Below are 20,556 nucleotides of genomic sequence, written 5' to 3' on the forward strand. Positions count from 1 at the left end.
CCCTCACTTATGGTCACGAGCTATGGGTCATGACCGAAAGAACGAGATCCCGGTTACAAGCAGCCGAAATGAGTTTTCTCTGCATGGTGTCCAGGCTCTCCCTTAGAGATAAGGTGAGATGATTGGTCATCCGGGAGGGGCTCAGAGTCGAGTCGCTTCTCCCCCACGTCACGAGGAGCCAGTTGAGGTGGCTCAGGCATCTGATAAGGATGCCTCCTGGGCGCCTCCCTGTTGAGGTGTTTCGGGCATGTCCCACCAGCAGGAGACCCCGGGGACGACCGAGGACACGCAGGAGAGACTATGTCTCCCAGCTGGCATGGGAACGCCTCGGGATTCCCCGGGAAGAGCTGGAAGAAGTGGCTGGGGAGAGGGAAGTCTGGGCTTCCCTGCTAAAGCTGCTGCCCCCGTGACCCATCCCCGGATAAGCGGTAGAAAATGGACGGATGAATGGATGAACGCTTTGGACATTGCTGTTTAGACACTTGTACCAAAGAACGGGTGGTAATCATTGCTTATAGTCTGCATATGTAATAAAATGTCAAATGTAGAACACATGGCCACAGAGTGATCAATCAGCTACTATTGATCGCCTTCAACGATCACACATTTTTTTTCATGAATAATGATCGTCCACCGATCAATTGGAGCATCCCAACTCATAGGTTTAATAATTACATTTATCGCAGCAGTAATTTCAATATAATATACCATATTTGTGTGAAATATTTCTCATTCCATCCCCCTCTCATTTCTGGTAAGCTCCCATATTGTACCGTATGTACTGTATAAAGAGTCTGATTGGGTTCAAAAGGCGACATGAGGATAAATGAAGCTGGAGGTTAAGCTTGTTCATTAATTTGAGATTGCACTTGGGGTCACTCAGGAACACTCAGGGGTCGATTTACTTCTATCCCATAAAATGGGTGCGAAATTGGGTGTTTACGCTACCAGAGGTGTTGTTGGTGGGCGTGTTGCGCGTGCCCTTTCATCAATGATTGTGATGTGGTGCTCCCCTCGGGTAGATGCCCGCCCTGTCGGCCCTCCCCTTTGCACACACCTGAGACCGCCATATTTAAAAGAGAGTTTTGCTCGTTCGGTCGCCATTCACCATGTATGAAAATCAAGCTTGAAATGTGGAAATTGGAAGTATTAGTTCGTGGAAGGGGATACACACATATTACTTACAAAGTAGAAGAAAAAGACTCGGTGAGCCATTACATCATTCTGAAGTTCCAATATTGTAATACTGAATAGACAATCTGTTGCAAGATTTTTTGTTTTTGGCATTTCAAAAATATATGTTCAAAAATAATGTTCTCTGCCTTTACTAAATTGAGCCAGCTTTACTTACTGGTTTGTACCTGAATTTTAGGCACTGGATTTAAAAAAGCAAAATCAGCCATCGTAGTATGTTTCAGGTATGATAAATCACACAGAGCATGCGAATTGAATCTATTCGCGCAGGGGTGCCCATTACGTCGATCGCGATCGACCGGTAGATTGCGGACTGGTCCCAAGTCGATTGCGAGGGGTGTAGAGGAGAAAAAAACCAAACAACCATTTGTGTGTCTTTGTGCATGTTAGTAATATATTTTTTGTGTTAATGTACACTGCACCCTAATCATCCTATCAGTCTCATTTTCACAACAAGTATTAAAAAAATAAAATAAAATAGAGCAAGTAAATCTTTAACTTCCAGTGGCGCGTGACCTGCGTCACCGGAAGTTATTAGCGCTCAGCAGTCTGCAATTGCAGCTTGTGATCGGAGCTGTTGCGCTATATCTTTTATAGTTATCATTATTCTCATTCAGAGTTTGTTTCGTGTACAATTCACCGAGGGCACAGGCAACGAACAGGAATCTCGAGGGCTGAGGGAAGCACTTTAAAACGGTACGCGTGAGCTACGATATTTAACAGGTTGCAAAAGTGCATCGCATGCCTCGGTGTCAGGCTGTTGCTCATCATGACGTGCGTGTGTATGTGCGAGCGCGGTAACGGGTCGATCGCGGGAGGTTGGTTGATCGAAAAGTCGATCTTCGGTCCAAAGAGTTTGGGCACCCCTGTATTAGCGTATGCTTCTCCCAAAATACAATTTTTGCGTGTTTGGCAGAATCTATGCCGGGCGGTTAGTAGATCAGCTTCCACATTTGTCTGCGTGAGCAATCAAGTTTGCACTCATTTTTGCACGCCCAAAATGTCAGTCAGTCAGGTCGTGAAAAGAGATGGATTCAGCCACAAAAAGCATGACGCAATCTGTTTCCTGAATAATTGAATCAGTACATCAAATGAAATACATTTGGTGTGTTAATTATCATATAATGGAAAAAGAGATGGATTCAGCCACAAAAAGCATGACGCAGAGGAAACAGAGGGGTCGTCATTACACTTCCATTGCTTAAAAAAAGCAGAGAGGTTCAATGGTTCAATTAGCATTAGATTCAATGGTTCACTCATCAAACAATGACTAAAACGGTGTGAATGAGTCTCCTTTGCCTTAAATTCCAAGTTTTCAAACTGCAATTTCCTACAGAGACGTTCTCACTTGAGATTACAAAATACAAATCAAGCAGTAAAACGCAGACATGGAGTGAAATTGCTGTGGTTTACTCAATAATTTTAAAAATCAAGATGTGCATGTTTGTGTTGGTTGTGGTTTTATGTCCCACCCAAAGATATGACTTTCTATATAATGAATGACTCCACACTCGAGTCATACCACTCCTGAAAAATTCCATCCAATTTCCAACTTTGAAATCCCTTATCAACTCTCACACAAGCACGGAAAAAAAAATAAAATTCTGACATCTTAATCCCAAATGCTGCACACCATGCACGGAACTGACATCATGTTGTATCACACCCCGTAGACTCACCCAAATTGAAATAGATGTAAGAACCTTTTAATCCATTTCCCAGTTTCATCACATCCATCGTGCAGACACACGCCCACTAACACCTGAGGAAAGCAACCAATCAAATTCGTCCATGGCCCATCGAGGATTCTTCAGCATTGGTCTTTTCTCTCAACCTAATCGGACTGGGATTGTCTTGGTGTAAACAAAAACTTTCATCCTCTTGCTTCTCCTAATCCCATCGTGGAGATTAAACTGGAAGGTTGTTTAAAAAGATCGTGGCATGGAGGATTTGTAACGTATCCCAGCGGGGATTCAGAAATACACACTGGTGGCTGAGAACGAATACAGTCGGTAAGGGATGGAAAGCTAAATTCAGTCAAGGGGGATTGAACCTACTCACCTATATCGCTTTCTTTGTGGTTCTTGATCAGCTCAGCAAGATCAAAGTTCCCAGCAATAATTGCAACCTGAAGAGAGAAACGGAACAGCTCTAATATAAAATGAATACAATGTCATAAACAATCACCAAAACTGCTCTGCAATCACTTGACAGCTCAACTTGAGAAGGTTGCATTCATTTTCACCAACAGCTGGGTATTACACACATGTCAACAGATTTAACAAGAAATGAAGGAGCTGTGCGTATTCCACGTAATCTCTGTCACGTTGCCAATCATTGAAGTTGAATGCAATAAAATTAAAGTATTCTTTCCCCCTCCTTCAGTGTAAGAGTCAGGGATTCCTCTGACTTCTAATCTTCATGGTTTTAACCATCTGTGGCCAGGAATCTGATAATCTGTGACACACACACACACACACGCACACACACACACACACAGACATGAAGATACGCACATGATACTGTGTGCAGTCTTCATGAACATGCAAGTCACATGTTAGATACGCACGATACTGTGTGCAGTCTTCATGAACATGCAAGTCACATGTTTATATTTGTGTGGGAGTGTGTGTGTGTGTGTGTGCGCGCGCGCGCGCGCGCGGGGGTGGGGGGGTGGTCTGCTTTTCAGCTTTCTGTTGCCTCATCACAACAGATGACTGGCATTGCTTTTACAACTATTGTCACCGAAGTAGAAAGCAACAGGCAATATTAACCGTTTGTGTTCTGGGTATTATGAAAAGTACCACAGGGCTTTTTTTCAATCATCTTTAGTTACTTCAAAATCAAAACATGTTCTGAGATAACTATCGAAAACAACAGGTGTTGTAAGTAACGGATGGTTTCCTTGATTAGTAAATGATATTGGCTAAGTTAAAGTGGATGGTGTGAGATACTGCATATGTTTTGTTTCTGTCCACTAGAGGACAGTAAAGGTATTTTTCTCTTTCTTGGACGGCTGGAGAGGTTTTTCCTCTCAATGACCCACATCTCCTGTTGACATGCACCTGGTGCTTACGGTGGCTTCAGCAGGCACATTGATATGGGACGTTACAGGACCTTTCATATCCACTGATGTGGCGTACACAGTGTTCATGGGCGCGCACACACGCACACACACACACGCACGCACGCACGCACGCACGCACGCACGCACGCACGCACGCACACACACACACACACACACACACACACACACACACACACCTCAAGGGAGACCCAGCAGCATTATATAAGCATGCATGTTCTCAATTCTGCAGAATATATCAGGAAGGAGAGAGCGATGGAGAGCAAGTGAATAATAAATCTGCAGTACGATGCCCCCTTCCTCCACATTTGACCTTTTCTTCGAAAAACATTGAATTTCTCAGAACAGGCACTTGGGGGTGTGGGGGGGGGTCTCTTTTGATTACTGTATACAAGTAGGGAACTTCATTTTATGGAATATAATTTATAGCTGAAATCGCCTAGTCAATACAAAGGCATAGTTTAAAGTGAAATGACAGTTCATTGTGCAAAGTATATCAAGTCCCTATTTAGACAATTAAATGACTCCTGGGGGGTTGACAGGGAAGGGTCATGTCTTTCTATGTGAATGTTGGCTGCATTGCCAATACGCGTCTTCCATTTTTACATTGTGTGGGCATGCGTGACAAAACACTGACAGGCTCTTCTCGAGGGAATGCACGATGGCCGCGCACGCTCGGTGGAGGGACAAGAGTAACACATCGGGATGAAGTGACGTAGTGATACATGAATTCGTCAACTTAACTTTGACCTAATTCTTGATTTAATGATGACTCCAAGTGTGTGAAACGTGAAGCAACATCTCACTGGACTGGTCAATACCTGATAAGCAGCCCCGCCTGGATGACCGAGTTTTTCCACCCTCTCTCTTGGCCTGTCAATACTGAATATTTTTAGAATTAATTGTTCTTTGAATTATTCTCTTGATTACACTGGAGAACAATGTGAAAAACATTTTCTGTTGAGTGAGATTTTTTTTTTCTAGTACGTCAAGTTTTTTTTCTCCTCAGGTTTACCCTTCAGATTGGCAAAATTCCACTGATCAGCTCTTGTAAGATTACACTAAGAAGAGTTGATTATGTTTGGACTCATCTACAGCTACGTGGCAACTTGTTCCTGCAGTCACAATTGAGACAGTGCGGAGAGTGGTGTGAGCAGTTCCCGGTTGGTCAGTACTATCAATACCTGCAATAGAAAGCTAACATGAATAGGAATTAAGAGGATGAGCGCTGGCTTTACTCTTAACCTTGACTGCGTGGGCGTACTGTTGTAAGATCTATTTCATTTTATGCTTTTTTTTGTAGTTTTCAAAGCTTTTATTTTTCCTTTAAATTCTGATAGGCCCTTGACCTCTGGAAGCCCCTGGGCTGCAGTCCAAGTCAGCCTGTTGGTGAAGGCGGCCCTGTGTGCAGGCTTTCCCTGTCAGATAGGTTGAGAAACTCAGTCATTTGGGAAGGGCTCAGCGTTGAGCCGCTGCTCCTCCAGGAGGAGCCAGTAATGGAAGCGACTTGGACTTTGCACCATCTTTGCTACCTCAGATGAGGGGAAGGAAATGGATGGGTGCTGAAAATTACTGCAGCCTAAAATCTAACAATTTTTAACATAACATTCTGTAGTCTTTTTATTATAATTTTTGTTGTTGTACAAGATATACACGTTAAATATTTTAAATATTTTATAAAAAGCATTCCATTTTCCCAAAAGCCGAGAGTGTGCCCTATAATCTGATGCGCCTATTATATTGTGTCACAGTCTCTTTATATTCCCTGTTGAATTGCTTCCCTGTTAGTGTGCTCCTACGCCATCTAGTGGTGCTTATTAGCAGGACCCAATTGTAACCTAAAAGGTTCTGCCCGACACTAATTAATACGTGCATTCGCCAACCCACAACTCAAACGGAGAACTACTTTGTGACCTCTGTGCAGCCATAATGAAATGAAGATAATACCACAAGTATCGTTAACTACTGACTAAACAAAGGAAGAAGGAGACAAGCAAGACTTATACAACATTTTAGCGCCTTATGGATGTGAGCCCACGAGATTTGTATGCCTTATTGTTGAATCACGTCTTCATCACTTTTGTCTTTCATTTATTGTACTGTATTTATGTTTCATGTTCGTGTTTGTAACCAGTTCTCATGTCTTTGTTACAGCTGCAGCGTTGTGAAGTTTCTTGAAAATAAAGCTGTACTGTGTTGTATTGCACAGTATTCCCTTTGGCGTAGCTCCATCTGGTGGATCCATAACACAACCACAGCCGTTATTGTAGCTTCTATTCTATGCACCTTATAATGCAGTGCACCTTATATATTAAAACAGTTTTAAAATAGGCCATTCGTTGAAGGTATGCTTTGTCATCTGAGGCGCCTTATGTTGCAGAAAATATGGTATTTGAAGGACAATAGTCTAGGCAGCAGGTTGAAGTGGACTTTTTAATTGTATGTTGCATCACTGAAGTTGCTGCCCATCCATCACATATGAAGTTTCATAACAAAGTATTGTTTTTTTGGGGGGTTTTGTTTTTTTTTTTGTGAGCTGCCTTATAAAACATGTCTGTCGATGTGTTTGGTTATGTGCCTGCTGTATGTGTTAAATGCATACATCGAAAGCTCGACACACTAATTCTAGTGTAATTAGGTGGCTGGCTGATAAGGAGTGAAAATGCAGCTGAAGCTTTTGCTTTCTTTTGAGGGGCTTGGCTGAGCTTCACACTCCCTTTTTTGTTTTAAAGTAAAAGGCAGATGCTGAAATCATCTCAGGTATGAGCCCAAGCAGGATGCATACACAAGCTCCACCCCTGGTCAATCCAGTCACATTAGCATCCCCCCAACAGTGGGAGTGGAGTGATCTGTGGCTCACTTTCATTTTGCATGAGACAAGGCAAGACAAGTGCCCTGTAATATTTTAGCCTTATTACAGGCCAAAGTATGTCACAAATGTGTTTAAGACACCTGAAAATTGTATTATTTTATGGGGGGGGAAATGGCACAATATAGAACCTTTATATTCCATGTAGGGTAATTATAAATGATGACGCATGACAAAAACAAGATTAAAAAAATCATCTACAAAAGCAACGGGAAACACAGTCACAATGTATTCTTCATTATCATCGCACCACCCACCATCAGCACCACTACTGCCAACACCATCATCACCGCCCTCACATTGATTCTTTTCTTGTTCCAGCTGGTTGCCATGGAGACATATGATTGTGTATAACCGAAGTAAATGTTGTATTGGGGGAGGGAAGGAGGAGCAGGACGAGAGTGGGGCACTTGCAGCTGAGTTGAACACCGGAAATGGGTCTGCTCAACCTGGGAGCTGGGAGCATTCCCGCTCACAGGAACCAATCAAGAGTCCAAACGGGGAATAAGCACCTGATGGTATAATTAATCAATTATGGCAATTAACATGCAGGGGGGTTCCTTTGAATTCCAACCATGAGATGGTAAATCACGACTTGAAAGGTACCACCCGTCCTTACGCATTTCAAATAAGAAGTCAACTTTTGTTTGTCTTGCACAATATACAATAGAGTTAAAGATGGCTGCTAAATGTTGGGATAAAAAGATTTTGGTTCAGGTTTCTCATTCTCTTTCTTATTCAGTTCAGACAGTTCTCATTTTGCCGTTATACACAGCACAACAGATTGGAAATCGAAAAAATTGTGACTTTTAGAATTTCAGCGTTCAACACCCCAAAAAAAGCCGATCCTACTTAGGAATCAATTATTAATCATTAATATCTGAAATCTTAACAAGAATCAATCATTTTTAAAATTATTTCTTTTCAATCGTCCCTGACACACTGGCCGTCAAAGCCGTCTTTTTCCACCTTTTTGATAGCTCTCTGTCCATTGTACAAGGTAAAGATGCGGACATGTGGGATTCAAGCTGATCGTGGAATGCAGAATGATAGTTGGAATGCTGCCATCCAAGACCAGATTGTGATGTTTAACACCTGAGATTCAATGCCCATGTGCAAAAAGCAATTATTGCTGGTATGCTGATGTCGGTTCACAATTGACCATCGGCAATGGCTGCGACCACTCGCACTTAAGCACGTGAGGTCCTGCTTCTGCAAATTGGGTCTGAAAGAGACATGCAATATAAATGACAGCTTTACTGTTCTGCCTCTGATACACCAATTTACAGGGACTGTAAACTGCAACTACCTTGTATGGGCTTTTCTGTGACCAGTTTCAGTGGCTGTGATCAATTTTGTCTTCAGTATCTTCAATACATTGTGACATCATGAGCGGTTCGCCAGGGAAAGAGGAGTCTTCTTGGATCAACGTTTCAGCAAAACCAACATTTCTTTTCTTTCCTTTTACAAGTGTCAGAAAAAACGGTTCATTTCTGTATCAAAACAGATTTGCGAAAATGTAAAGGGTCCAACTAAAGTCTGTTCCCAGAATTCAAAAACAACTTTCCTCCACGTTGCGTGGGCTACTCCTCGTGGCTCTTTCCAGTCCTTTTCCTTCCTCTTCTCACTCTCTGCTCTTTTATGTCCTTTCTTTTATACCAAGCCTGCTTTCATGAAATGGCTTCAGCAGCCACACCTGTTGGGGTTGTGAAGCATGCTGGGAAACCTAGCGTTCGTATTGTCAGCCAATTTGGCGTGGTGCACCACAGGCTTCTGAAACGCAATGTAACGTCCTTCCACGACATGTTCCTGTGTGATGCCACAACACGATCTCTCAGTTTGAGAACGGGTCTCAGGTTGAGAGGAATATCTGTCTTCCAAAAGTCTTCACTTGCTTGCACAGTATGTTTACTTAAGTATGTTAACATCTGCACTATGATCAATGTCCTAGCAGTCCCTTTGGTCCTGGGATGATTGTGGCAGACTGAAGGCAGGATGGTGACCTGTGTCAGGGAGGAATTGAAAATGTATGCCAGCTGGTCTCAGCACAGGCCCTGAGCACCCTCCCAACAACGCTGTCAGGCCAAAGTGCTTTCTTGGGGTTTCACCGGCTGTATCTGCAGTGTCAGTAGTTGGTGGCTGGATGCTGACTGAGGCCTGGGGTGGTGTGGCTGCAGACTGCTGGGTTGGGACCTCGAAGTGGCCAAGAATGAGTTCAGCTGCTCAGCTACGAAACAATCATACCATGTATCCTGTGCATTTGCCTGTCCTCTTAACCCTTTCAGGGACACCGATTACTACAGTGGGCAGCTTATCAGGTCACAGGTTAACATTATTTCTGCATGAAAGGGTTAAAATGTTTATCAGTCACACCTGCCTGGGGTTGTCATCTGACATGTGGTTCTCAATTCACCGCTTGCAGATTTTTTTTTTTTTTTTTCAAAAGAGGGTTCTATAACTCATTCATTCCCAAGTGTGTATTTTGATGTCTTTTAGGTTTTTTTCACGTGGGACGCTAAAGGAGGGTTTAAAAATGACTGAAAGAATTCTTCGGGATTCATGGCAACATTGGTTCTCAGAGCAGAAGGTGATCTCCTCGGCTCAGAGGAGTGACTTGACTGGGTGGTTCATCCAGGGTTTCTTGTTTCTTAACACTCAGATGTATTTCTCCAAAGTATTGATCTCCGTGCAGAACTGTGTAGCCAGGTCGCATGTTCAAGGTCACTTCATTCAGTCTCTGAGAAACAGTCCAGTAATGACAGGAGTGTGTCCGTGGGCCCCAAAATGATGGTTTCAGGTCACAGTTTGTGTTTTCATTCTCATTGGGGCTTCTTGCAGGGGTGAAAAACGCCTATTAAGGTCATCTAGCTGATCTAAATGTGGTTAACTGTGACGCTTGTCTGCAAGTTTGTATAAACGAGTCCTGGATGAGATATATATATTTTTAATACATTAATTCAAACGTTTTGTTGTGGTTGATTTAATCAATAATAAATTTGATTTTTTTCCCCTTATGTTTGTGCTACCTCGTCGCAACTATATTTCTGAAGTTGCCTGACACCATTTCTGTAAGAGTGTTCATGAGATAATCGGTATAGGGTTCGAGGACATGATCAGCATAGACCTCACGATTAGAACAAAATGGGATTTGTATTTTTTTAGGGGTGGCGGGGGGTGAAAAATATCTGAGATTTTATTTTTGGCAATACCACCTAGCCAAAGTAGAAGCATGATCAGATGTCATTTTCACCTCTGATTGCACACTTTACATGCTGATCAATTTTAAGATTGGCATACTATCAGCTTGCTTGATTAAAATTACTTGCTGTGTGTCACTGTAGTGCGTTTATGGATCATTCCAAAATTAGAGGTAATTTTACGTCCAACCCGACAAATTTACATTTACTTGTCCTGAGACCAAAGTATGAAGGTTTTACACAAAATTGTCCTCCAATTCTGGAATGACCCTTAGAGTGTCAAACAATAGCAAGAGAACTTTGCTAGTGTTAGCATTGTCTGTTATGCAAACAGTAGTTGTGAGCACAGCTGTTAGCCCTCGGGACATTAAGAAGGTCAAATATAATTAATGTTAGGGGCAGTCAACTTCACTGCTCTATATCATGGCGGTTAGAGTGTGAGTTCAAGTAGTCACTAATAACGTGTTTTTGGCTTGAAGAGGAGGCAGAGCTGCTTGCAGCAAACGCTAGCATGCTTTTATTTTGAAGGCCTCTACAGGATGTTTACACCAACGATGCCCAAGTGTTGCCAAGCTGATGGGGAGGGTCATTTTTGCCTGCGGTTATGAATAAGAGCTAACAATGTGGAATATGCATTGCAATCTGTTTGCCCTGATGGCTTCACTGTCTTGTCTGGAACCTGCAAAATCAGCCATGTTTCTGGTATGATAAAAACAGTCCTGAGCGTAGCAATTTCCTTTCATGAGCAGATGATTCGTGTTCATTGTGTATGTCATTGAAGCGAGAAAGAAAGTTGGAAAGTGGCTCACGAGGAGATTTTAATGAATAGAATGGTGAATTAAATGAGGTCCATGAGAGGATCAAAAAGGAAAGATGGAAGAGATGACAACTCAAACATAGCAAAAAGTGGAGTTGTACAGGAATGTTTTCACACCCTAAATGCCCTTTATGAATGAGAAATGGGCATATGACAGCTAAATTTTGTTGCAATACATTTGTTTGTTTTTGTCAAGAATAAAGAACTGGCTGCGGTACACACACATAAACACACACACACACACACACACACACACACACACACACACACACACACACACACACACATATTCAGACGGGACACTGACACATGAGATTATCAAACGGTATGGCCACACACCCACGCAGTGTAATTAGGAGCACAAACATCAGCACAACGAAAGCGTGCCTCAGTCAGCTGTGCCTGAACTCCCGCGTTAATAATGTGGCTCCTAATGATGTTGCTTGAAAGCGGTTGTCAAATGTGCAACGTGCCCACTCTCTTTAAGGAGGATTAGACCTGATGATTATACCACTAAAGAGCTACCATTGAAGAGTCAGGAGTCCTTAGCAGTATTCTGCCTGTGGAAATACGCCGTAGCGTAAGGTAGCCGGAGTAATGCTATGAGCAATCACCTATTTCACATGAGCGTGATTGTACACAATCTTGAATTGAGAAAATGTTGTTGCCGTAGCATTAACAAAACCAAACACAAATTATCCTGGAATGCTCCTCTGAAAATTGAATTGCCATATTTTCTGCACCATAACGCGCTTCAGATTACAAGGCATACCTTCAATGAATGGCCTATTTAAAAAACGTTTTCATATATAGGCTGCACTGCATTATATGGCACATAGAATAGAATAATGGCTGTGGTTGCGCAATGCGTCCATGAGATGGAGCTACACTAAAGGGAAATATCCTTAGAAGTCTTGCTTGTCTCCTTCTTCCTTCATTTAGTCCGTAGTTAACAATGCTTTTGGTCTTATCTTTGTTTCATAATGGCTGCGCAGAGCTCACAAAGTAGTTTTCTGATTGAGTGTGTGGTGGCGAATGCACGTGTTAATTAGCGTCAGGCAGAACCCTTTTATGTTGCAACTGGTTCTTGCTAATAATCACCACTCGATGGCACAGGAACACTAACAGGGAAACAACTCAATATGAAAAATGTTTCAACTCAAAGGGGAATACGAAGAGACCGTGACACCATGCCTAAGGCGCATCGGATGATAGGGCGCACGGTCGGCTTTTAGGGCGTTTGAATGCTTTTAGGTGCACCTTATAGTGCTGAAAATACAGTACACAAAACAGTACAGGGACAGACTAGACTGGGTGTTTACTTTGGGTGCATTCGGAAATGCACTCTGTGCATTTCATGTCATGGCGAAGCAGACATGAGCTGTCTTATCACCAATCTCGCCTCTTCTTATGAGCCGAATGAAGCAAATGCCACAGGATCTCTTTGTAGGGTTGAGGTTGACTGCCACATCGAAGGGAAAATTGCGGAGTTTGTAGTTTGTTTGTTGTTTTGTGACACCAACCTTTCTGGCACATGTCATATATTTCTTGGATTAGCTTCTTTGCAATCTGGAAATTTCATTTTCATTAAATAAGTTTTAGGGCGGCCCGGTGGTCCAGTGGTTGGCGCGTTCTCCGGGTACTCCGGTTTCCTCCCACATTCCAAGACAAGCATGGTAGGCTGATTGCCCACTCTAAATTGTCCCTAGGTGCGAGTGTGAGCGCGTATGGTTGTTTGTCTCTGTGTGACCTGCGATTGGCTGGCAACCGATTCAGGGTGTCCCCCGCCTACTGCCCGAAGACAGCTGGAATAGGCTCCAGCACCCCCCGCAACCCTTGTGAGGATAAGCGGATTGGAAAATGGACGGATGGATGAATACATTTTAATTCCTTTTGCTTGTCAAATGTTTGTGTAAATTTGTCTTCACCTGAGTGGATTAAAAGTTTATTAGTCATCACATTATTCATACCAACAGTGCGCTGATACTTCTACTGGTATTTAATACTGAATTACAGTGTAATACTGATGCTGCCCATGTAAAAAATAACAACAGCAACATCCATCCATCCATTTCCCGATCCGCTTTATCCTCACAAGGGTCGGGGGTGGGGGGGGGGGGTTTGCCGGAGCCTATCCCAGCTGTCTTCGGGCAGTAGGCGGGGAACACCCTGAACCGATTGCCAGCCAATCGCAGGGCATACAGAGACGAACAACCATCCACGCTCACATTCACACCGAGGGACAATTTAGAGTGTTCCATTTATCTGCCATGCATGTTTTTTTGGAATGTAGGAAAGATCCGGAGTACCCAGAGAAAACCCACGCAGGCCCGGGGAAAACATGAAAACTCCACACAGGAGCTGTGATCGAACCCACGACCTCTGCACTGTGAGGTCGATGTGCTAACACAACAGCAACAACAAATATTATTTTTGTCCTCAAGCAGCGGTTGACACTCTGTCAATGGTTTCTATTAACAAAGCTTAGGCAAAATTTATATGTGTCTCATTGTTTTTTATTTCTATCATAAAAGTTCAAGAATTCTTGTTCAGCCTACTCTTTGGATTGGACTGCCATTAAATTCGAGCAATTATCTCTTGATTGTCTTTCATATTATGGCCCCAAAATTTAAATCATCAATAAAATGGGTATTTTGATTAATGGTCTTAGTTTGAGTCTTCTGACTTGCCTGCCATGCCTCCTGGTCAAACTATGAGTGATAGCTTTGGCCCCAAGCACCACTGATTGGTTTCCATCTATCCATTCAGATACTTACGGATTAATTGGAGCAAACCTTAGCATCTTTTCTAGTTCTGTAGAAACTTCTCACATTTTCTCCAGTGACCAACTGCAATGTTCAAAATCTCCTCGGATGCCAGCCACTCAGAACACAGGCACAAATCAGCTTTTGGCTTTACGTGTAGGTGGAGAGTGCAACCATGATAAAGATAGTAAGTGCCAAAGAGCGCTATTTTCCTCTTGAAAAAAAGTGAGTCCACAGCATGTCTAGTGGCTGCTTGTCGTTGTGTTGGGGTTACTGTCAGTAGGAGAGCTTCTGTTTTGGCCTCTCGTGTTTGAGCTTTTACAGATTTTGCCCAGATTTTTTTTTTTGCTGAGAACTAGCGGCTCTCATGTAAACCTGTTTTCTGTCTGTGATAATGATGCCCTGCTTAACTGGAAATACATTTTAATGGCTGGTAAGCAATTGTATTTCTTTCCCTTGCTAACAGTTAAAGATGCTAAATTACCCAACATTGTATTTTAATATTGCCTAATCTTGCACCAGGAGTTGCCAAGCCTAGTGTGTGGCTTTACAAGAATAATTTAAGAAAACATTTATAGCCTTTTCCTGCCCTAATTTTGTCAGAGCACAAACCCATGACTGTGAAAAACTCCTTCTCTCCCCGACAAGGTCGGACAAATACCGTTTTTTCCGCACTATAAGGCACACCTAAAAGCATTCAATTTTCTCAAAAGCCGACAGTGCGCTCTATAATCCGATGCAGCTAATATAATGAGCCTGGAACTCCCTTTACAGTTGCCATTGAGTTGTTTCCCTGTTCCTATGCCATCTAGTGGTGCTTATTAGCAGGAACCAATTGTAACCTCAAAGGGTTCTGCCCGACGCTAATTGACATGTGCATTCGCCAACACGCCCTCAAGTAGACAACTATTTTGTGAGTTCTGCTCAGCCATTATGAAACGAAGACAGTTAGTTAACTACTGATTAAACGAAGGAAGAAGGAGACAAGCAAGGCTGCTAAGGATATTACACCCCTTGTGGATGTGAGCCCATGAGGTTTGTGTGCCTTTTTGTTGAATCAGTTGTCTTTCTTAACTTTTGTCTTTCATTGATTGTTTTGTAATGGCGTTTGTATTCATACTCCCGTGTGTGTGACCAGTTCTCATAGCTTTGTTCCAGCTGCAGTGGTTGTGCATTCTACTGAGCTCCAATTTAGTTGACAGTGTTGTAAACAGTTCAAAAAGATTTGCTACACAATTTTCTACATTAAAACCATGTGTGTGTGATTTGGGAGTACAAACATTCTTTTTTTCAATGTTATGATGATGCACAGATTAAAGGAAAAATGAGGTAAGCATGATCATTTTTTTTGTGATAAACGACTGCTCGTCCTAGCTGCTCAGCATCATACCATTGTTTCTGAATTCTCTATATTCACTCACGGGATGAATAAAGCATCTGTTTATGCATCCATCCATCTTGAAGAGGCCCGATTGTTCATCAGTCCAGAATCAAATATTGGCTGCAGTGGTGTTTTTTGAAGCAGTCCACGAAGACTGCAAAAAACTTCCTTGCATGACCGTGCTGGATTTGCAATTCGGTGTCATGTCTACCAAGGCTTGTTGACTTTGTTCCCTTCCTGTTTTATTAAATAATTATAATTGGCTCTTTGAACCATTTCAACCATTTGGTTCGAGCAAGGTTTCGTTTCTTGATCCCTTAAGTGCACACAAAACCACTTGCTGGCCATGTGTATAATGACAAGCAGTTATATTTAAACCGCACAATGATTTTCACGTCTATTTTGACTCTTGAGAATGATGAATGACAAAAAATATATGATGAAATAAATTATGGACAAAAAGGGAATAGGCCTAAAACAATATATTTGACTGTGTCACATCATACAATGTGAAGATGCAGTATGTGATTCTGCAATCAGATTTCGTACTCTCAATACAGACAGTGGATGGAGTGACACAACACTTTATGATACCTTTGAAAAGGACTCTCCGACGATTTCCAGAATTTGCCTCAGCATTCACACATATATCTGTTGCTCTACACACCATCAACTTTATTATTGTTCTATTTTATTCCTCCCGTTTTTTGACATGTTACTCTTTCCACATTTTTCAACCGATTCTTACCGTTTCCATTCACACCAGCCTCACCCTCTTCCTAAAATTCATGCCGGCTGTGCTTGCATTTTTCTCATTCCAAAAGTTTTCCCAAACTTCAACATTTTTCAACCAAAAAGATCCCAATTCATTCCCAATGGCACATTCATCATTTGACATTTACATCTTTCTAATATGACATTCAAAACCATAAGCAAACATGCCAAAATTTCCCACTTACCAAAAATGACACATTTTCGCCATTAAAATACCCACAACAAAATTTCAAAATTCAAATTTTTTTGTTTTTACTCCTAATTTCTACGTCTTTGACTGATTCAAACTGTTCCAACTTTAAACTGTTCATTTTATCACTATCGAACACTCCCTCTCATTTTCCATGCGTCTGAGCATTCCCACAAAATCTGTGGGCCTTCTTTGGACCACAGCAAGCAACGACAGATATTCACACTAGAGGGTGATATTTTTTCATTAATCCCACAGGTCCCGGGAATCCAATAGGATGGGAGTCAATTTTGAATTTTGACTTTAATCAAGGGTTTGGGACGGTACAGGATAAAAAGTTCACAGGCGCAGATGAGAGTGGGATTATCCAGGAGGGGGGAAAAAAACTCAGACAGATAAACAGCCATTCTTAATTCAGATGACCTACAAAATGGGAGTGGTACAGGAGTGGGAGTTGGTTTCACTGGGAGTGAGATGGGACATGATTTATTTATTTATTTTTTTGTGTCTTTGGGACTGGTAGAAGCCGGGATTTTTTTCTGAGGGAGTGGGATGGGACAGAGATGAAAATCCACTCCTATGTCACCCTCTAATTCACATGGTGGCTCAACCAGTATCTCACCTGTCCGAAACGGTTGCATGTCACTGGTGTGCATTTTGGCCTGAAATGTACCCACACCTTCAGCATTTTCTGTCTTTTTTGAGGAATTTTACTTTTCCACTCCATCAACCACTTAGGCCAAATCAACATTTCAATTTTATGTATGAGGCGAATACAGGTTGTGTTTTTTTTTTTTTTTGGTGTAGTTTGCTCTGTCTATATTGATGTGTGCTGAGGGGAGGAAAACGGTGCATGTGAAATTTCACATGCGCACAGTTTAGAGAGAACATTGGCCACAAGACATGATTATTCTACTCAGTACCACAATGACATAACAACAGGAGTTCAGAACATTCTGATCTGTACTCCCATTCCTCGAGCAAGCCAACGATGCAATGTAAATAAAGTATTTTATCGAGGCTGGTTAAATTGGCACAGTGGCAAATATGGTTAGCACATCAACAAGCATCCTAGCATTACTTGAGCTGTGTTTCCATTTACTGTCACTAAACTGCTCTTGTTGACAGGTTAAATAAAGAGCAAATTAATTGGAATATTGCACATATAGCACATTTGACAATAAAGTTGTACTTGATACTTGACTTGATACTTGATTTTGTTCATTGTGAATTACAACTATACCCTAGTCTCCATGAATCATCACTTTTATTATGGCTAAATTGTGTTATCGTGACTCCTTTCCACAATGTTGTATGCCTTAAATGTGTTAAGTTTCAGACAGGTGCGATTTGTCATGGGTGACGCGGCGTTCCTGCAAAACTAGCCAGAAATAACAACAATTCATTGATACCAGCAATCTTCAGGAGTTGCTGAATGAAATAGGCCTCAAGTCTAAAGAGCAAATGGCTTGGAGTCACTCCATGTGACATTTGGGCATGCACGGCCCTTGGCACTCAAAGGGGTCTAGGAGTACCCATGCAGACCCCTTCGCGAGCTCTATTAACCTAGCACGGTGCTAACTCTTAACCGGCAGTCCACCATATTATTTTGTGAAGAAACTGCTTCGCTGAGATACTTGCTAGTGTTTTATATTACACTTTTTTACGGTAATATTACAATTGTTTTCTTTACTGACATTTTCTCATCATATTAAGTTGTTTTTTTTCAATCACATTTGCTGTTTTAAATTCTTTTTAATGTGGGCCCCTATTATAGAGTTAAATGTTAGTCGAATATTATAAAATAAAATGTTTATTTTTTACTAATAGATCATTGAGCTAAAACTTGAGATGTTTAAGCTGACAAAACATATTTTTATGCCATAAAAGATCTCAGTGAATAAAGTTAAAGACGCATGACTTCCCACAAAATGTCATTCAAACGTAACACATCTTATCCAGTTTTACCTAGAGAGACATTTGTGAGCAGCTGACCTTGACCATATTGTACTGTTTCCATGGAAACAACGTGAAATATACCCTAAATACTTTCCCTATGTGGTGAAAGCCAAAATGAATTTGTTTTAATGATTAACATACAACGGGGGAAGACTTTTTCGGTTTCTCTTATTTTTAACCGTACCTGAAAAGGACTCTGGCTGTTGTAGTTCCTCACTTCTTTATCAGCGCCACGAACAAGCAGCACTTTGGCACAGTTATCCTGGGGAGAAAGAAGACATATTTCAAGAAAGAAGAAAAGGGACAACCCATGACAACACCGAGGCTCTTCAATTCTCCTACTTTGGTCAGGAGAAAGGTCACTTGTCTTCCCGTGAAATGAGAAGAATTGTCCAAAGCAAAAGAAGTCAGTCGAGCAGGAACTGTTTAATATCATCCCATCCCTGGCGTAGGGAGAGGAGAGACAACAGAACATCTACCACCTATGTCAGGAATGCAGCCTTGCTGGCTGTTATGTGTTTTTCTATTCCTCCACTCCAACGATGGAGAGAGGGAGGACGAGAGAAATCGAGAGAGAAGAGCGAGGGAGAAGAACAGAGAGATGGAGACTGCTGAGGGGCTCGAATCTGCTGCACAAATCGCCCACAAAGTGCTCAACCACGCATGGACTGTGCATGCATGCACACACACACACACACACACACACACACACACACACACACACACACACACACACACAAAGACTTTTTTTAGATCCATAACAAGCTATTGAGGGTTAGAAAATGGCTCATACTGACACCAACTCCTATGCAGATATTGATACATACCAAATGTGAGCATTAAATCATATCACGGATACAATTTTGTAAGTGTTACACCAACGCTGGTGTTGTTTTTATTTACACATTTAATGTCACCGTATTAGATGACTTGGTGGCATATCTCGGGTGTATTTTTTTTCATAGAACATGATACTGCAAGGAGAAACATAATACTATTTTTCAATGGATACAAAACCACCATATCACAATCATCTGAGGTGTTGGATTCAAGCATCTTCAGCCATTCCTTAAATTCAACACTGCATCTGAACTTGTGTTTTTACGAGTTACCGTATTTTCTGCACCATAAGGCACTTCGGAGTATAAGGCGCACCTTCACTGAATGGCAATGAATATTTTATGAACAGGAGGGGAAAAAGCTTATCATTCGGGCTGCAAATTGAGGAAGGAGGTTGATTCTCGGGTCGGTCGCTGTCTTCCAGCTCAAAATTGTCATCTCGAAAAAGGAAGCGTGATGTGTACAGGCACGACAAAGTTTCTCGACAGAGTAGCCGTAGTATGGCTTTTGATTGACAGTTGATGGCGGAGTGGTGGGTGGGTTCAGCGTATTCAGCATGTGAGAGCAGAGACAATTTCGATTTTACATGATTTTGAAGCCCTACGCAATACACTTGCTGATATTTTTAATCATTCAATTTGACAGGGTGTGCGAAATTTAAAAGACATTTACTCTTGCTTCAGCAGGGCTAAGCAGAGTTACCATAGTCATTATTGGGAGAAAAAAAAAGAATGCAAAACAAATTCAACTAACAACAGTCCAGTTGCCTCGATTTAATCTCTCCAGACTATCACGATTTGGATGACTGAGAATTTACAGAGAAAAAAAAAAACACAATTTTTAACCAGGATTTTTAAAAAATTGACATTCGTACAGGTAATTCAAATAAAAGAGGCAATATGCACATCACTTTTCAAAAGACTACATTGACGCAGTGACATATGATGTTAGTGGATTCTGACAACAGAAGTGAAGCTGAAGCTTGGGGGGGGGGGCATGGTTGTGGCTTTTTAGCAAATGCAAATTTCGTGTTCCAGTCCTTACTGTCCATACACTGTAATCATAACCAAAGTCTTTTCAGTCACATGCTTTACTGCCACCCAAGCAAAGTTACTTACGTCCGAATCACCGCATTCATTGTGACTTAGACTGGTTCAAACACTTACCATGTTCAAAGACATTACTCAAACATTGTGTCTGAGGTGAAGGTTTCCTTTATTAAAAACTTGTGCACTACTAATTGTCTGTTCATAATACGCAATTTAACTAACTTCCACCTGGACGAAATCGAACCAGCAGACGTGGTCAAAATTGAAAGAAACCACAGAATGTACCCATTAAACAAACACAAATGTGTGCCCGCATGCACAATTGCACAATTGTACGGTTGCACACACACGCACACACACACACAGTTTTAACATTGTCTTAAGCTAAGCATTCATTCATTCATTTTCCGAACCGCTTTATCCTCACTAGGGTCGC

At 41.8% G+C, this 20,556-nt stretch overlaps 1 protein-coding gene across 6 annotated transcripts in view; it reads right to left on the reverse strand.

Annotated features, from left to right (window-relative positions):
• Nucleotides 1-20,556, reverse strand: part of shank2b (SH3 and multiple ankyrin repeat domains 2b) — a 188,969-nt gene that overhangs the window by 105,278 nt on the left and 63,135 nt on the right. For all 6 annotated transcript variants that reach the window (XM_019892616.1, XM_019892598.1, XM_019892583.1 and 3 more), the window contains exons 9-10: nt 18,416-18,493; nt 3,256-3,322 (exon numbers count right to left, since the gene is read on the reverse strand). In XM_019892616.1, the coding sequence (XP_019748175.1) occupies nt 3,256-3,322; nt 18,416-18,493 (145 nt within the window). The remainder of the gene's footprint in view (nt 1-3,255; nt 3,323-18,415; nt 18,494-20,556) is intronic.

The sequence above is a fragment of the Hippocampus comes genome, unplaced genomic scaffold (genome assembly GCF_001891065.2).
Source record: "Hippocampus comes isolate QL1 unplaced genomic scaffold, H_comes_QL1_v1.1 scaffold198, whole genome shotgun sequence".
NCBI lineage: Eukaryota > Metazoa > Chordata > Actinopteri > Syngnathiformes > Syngnathidae > Hippocampus > Hippocampus comes.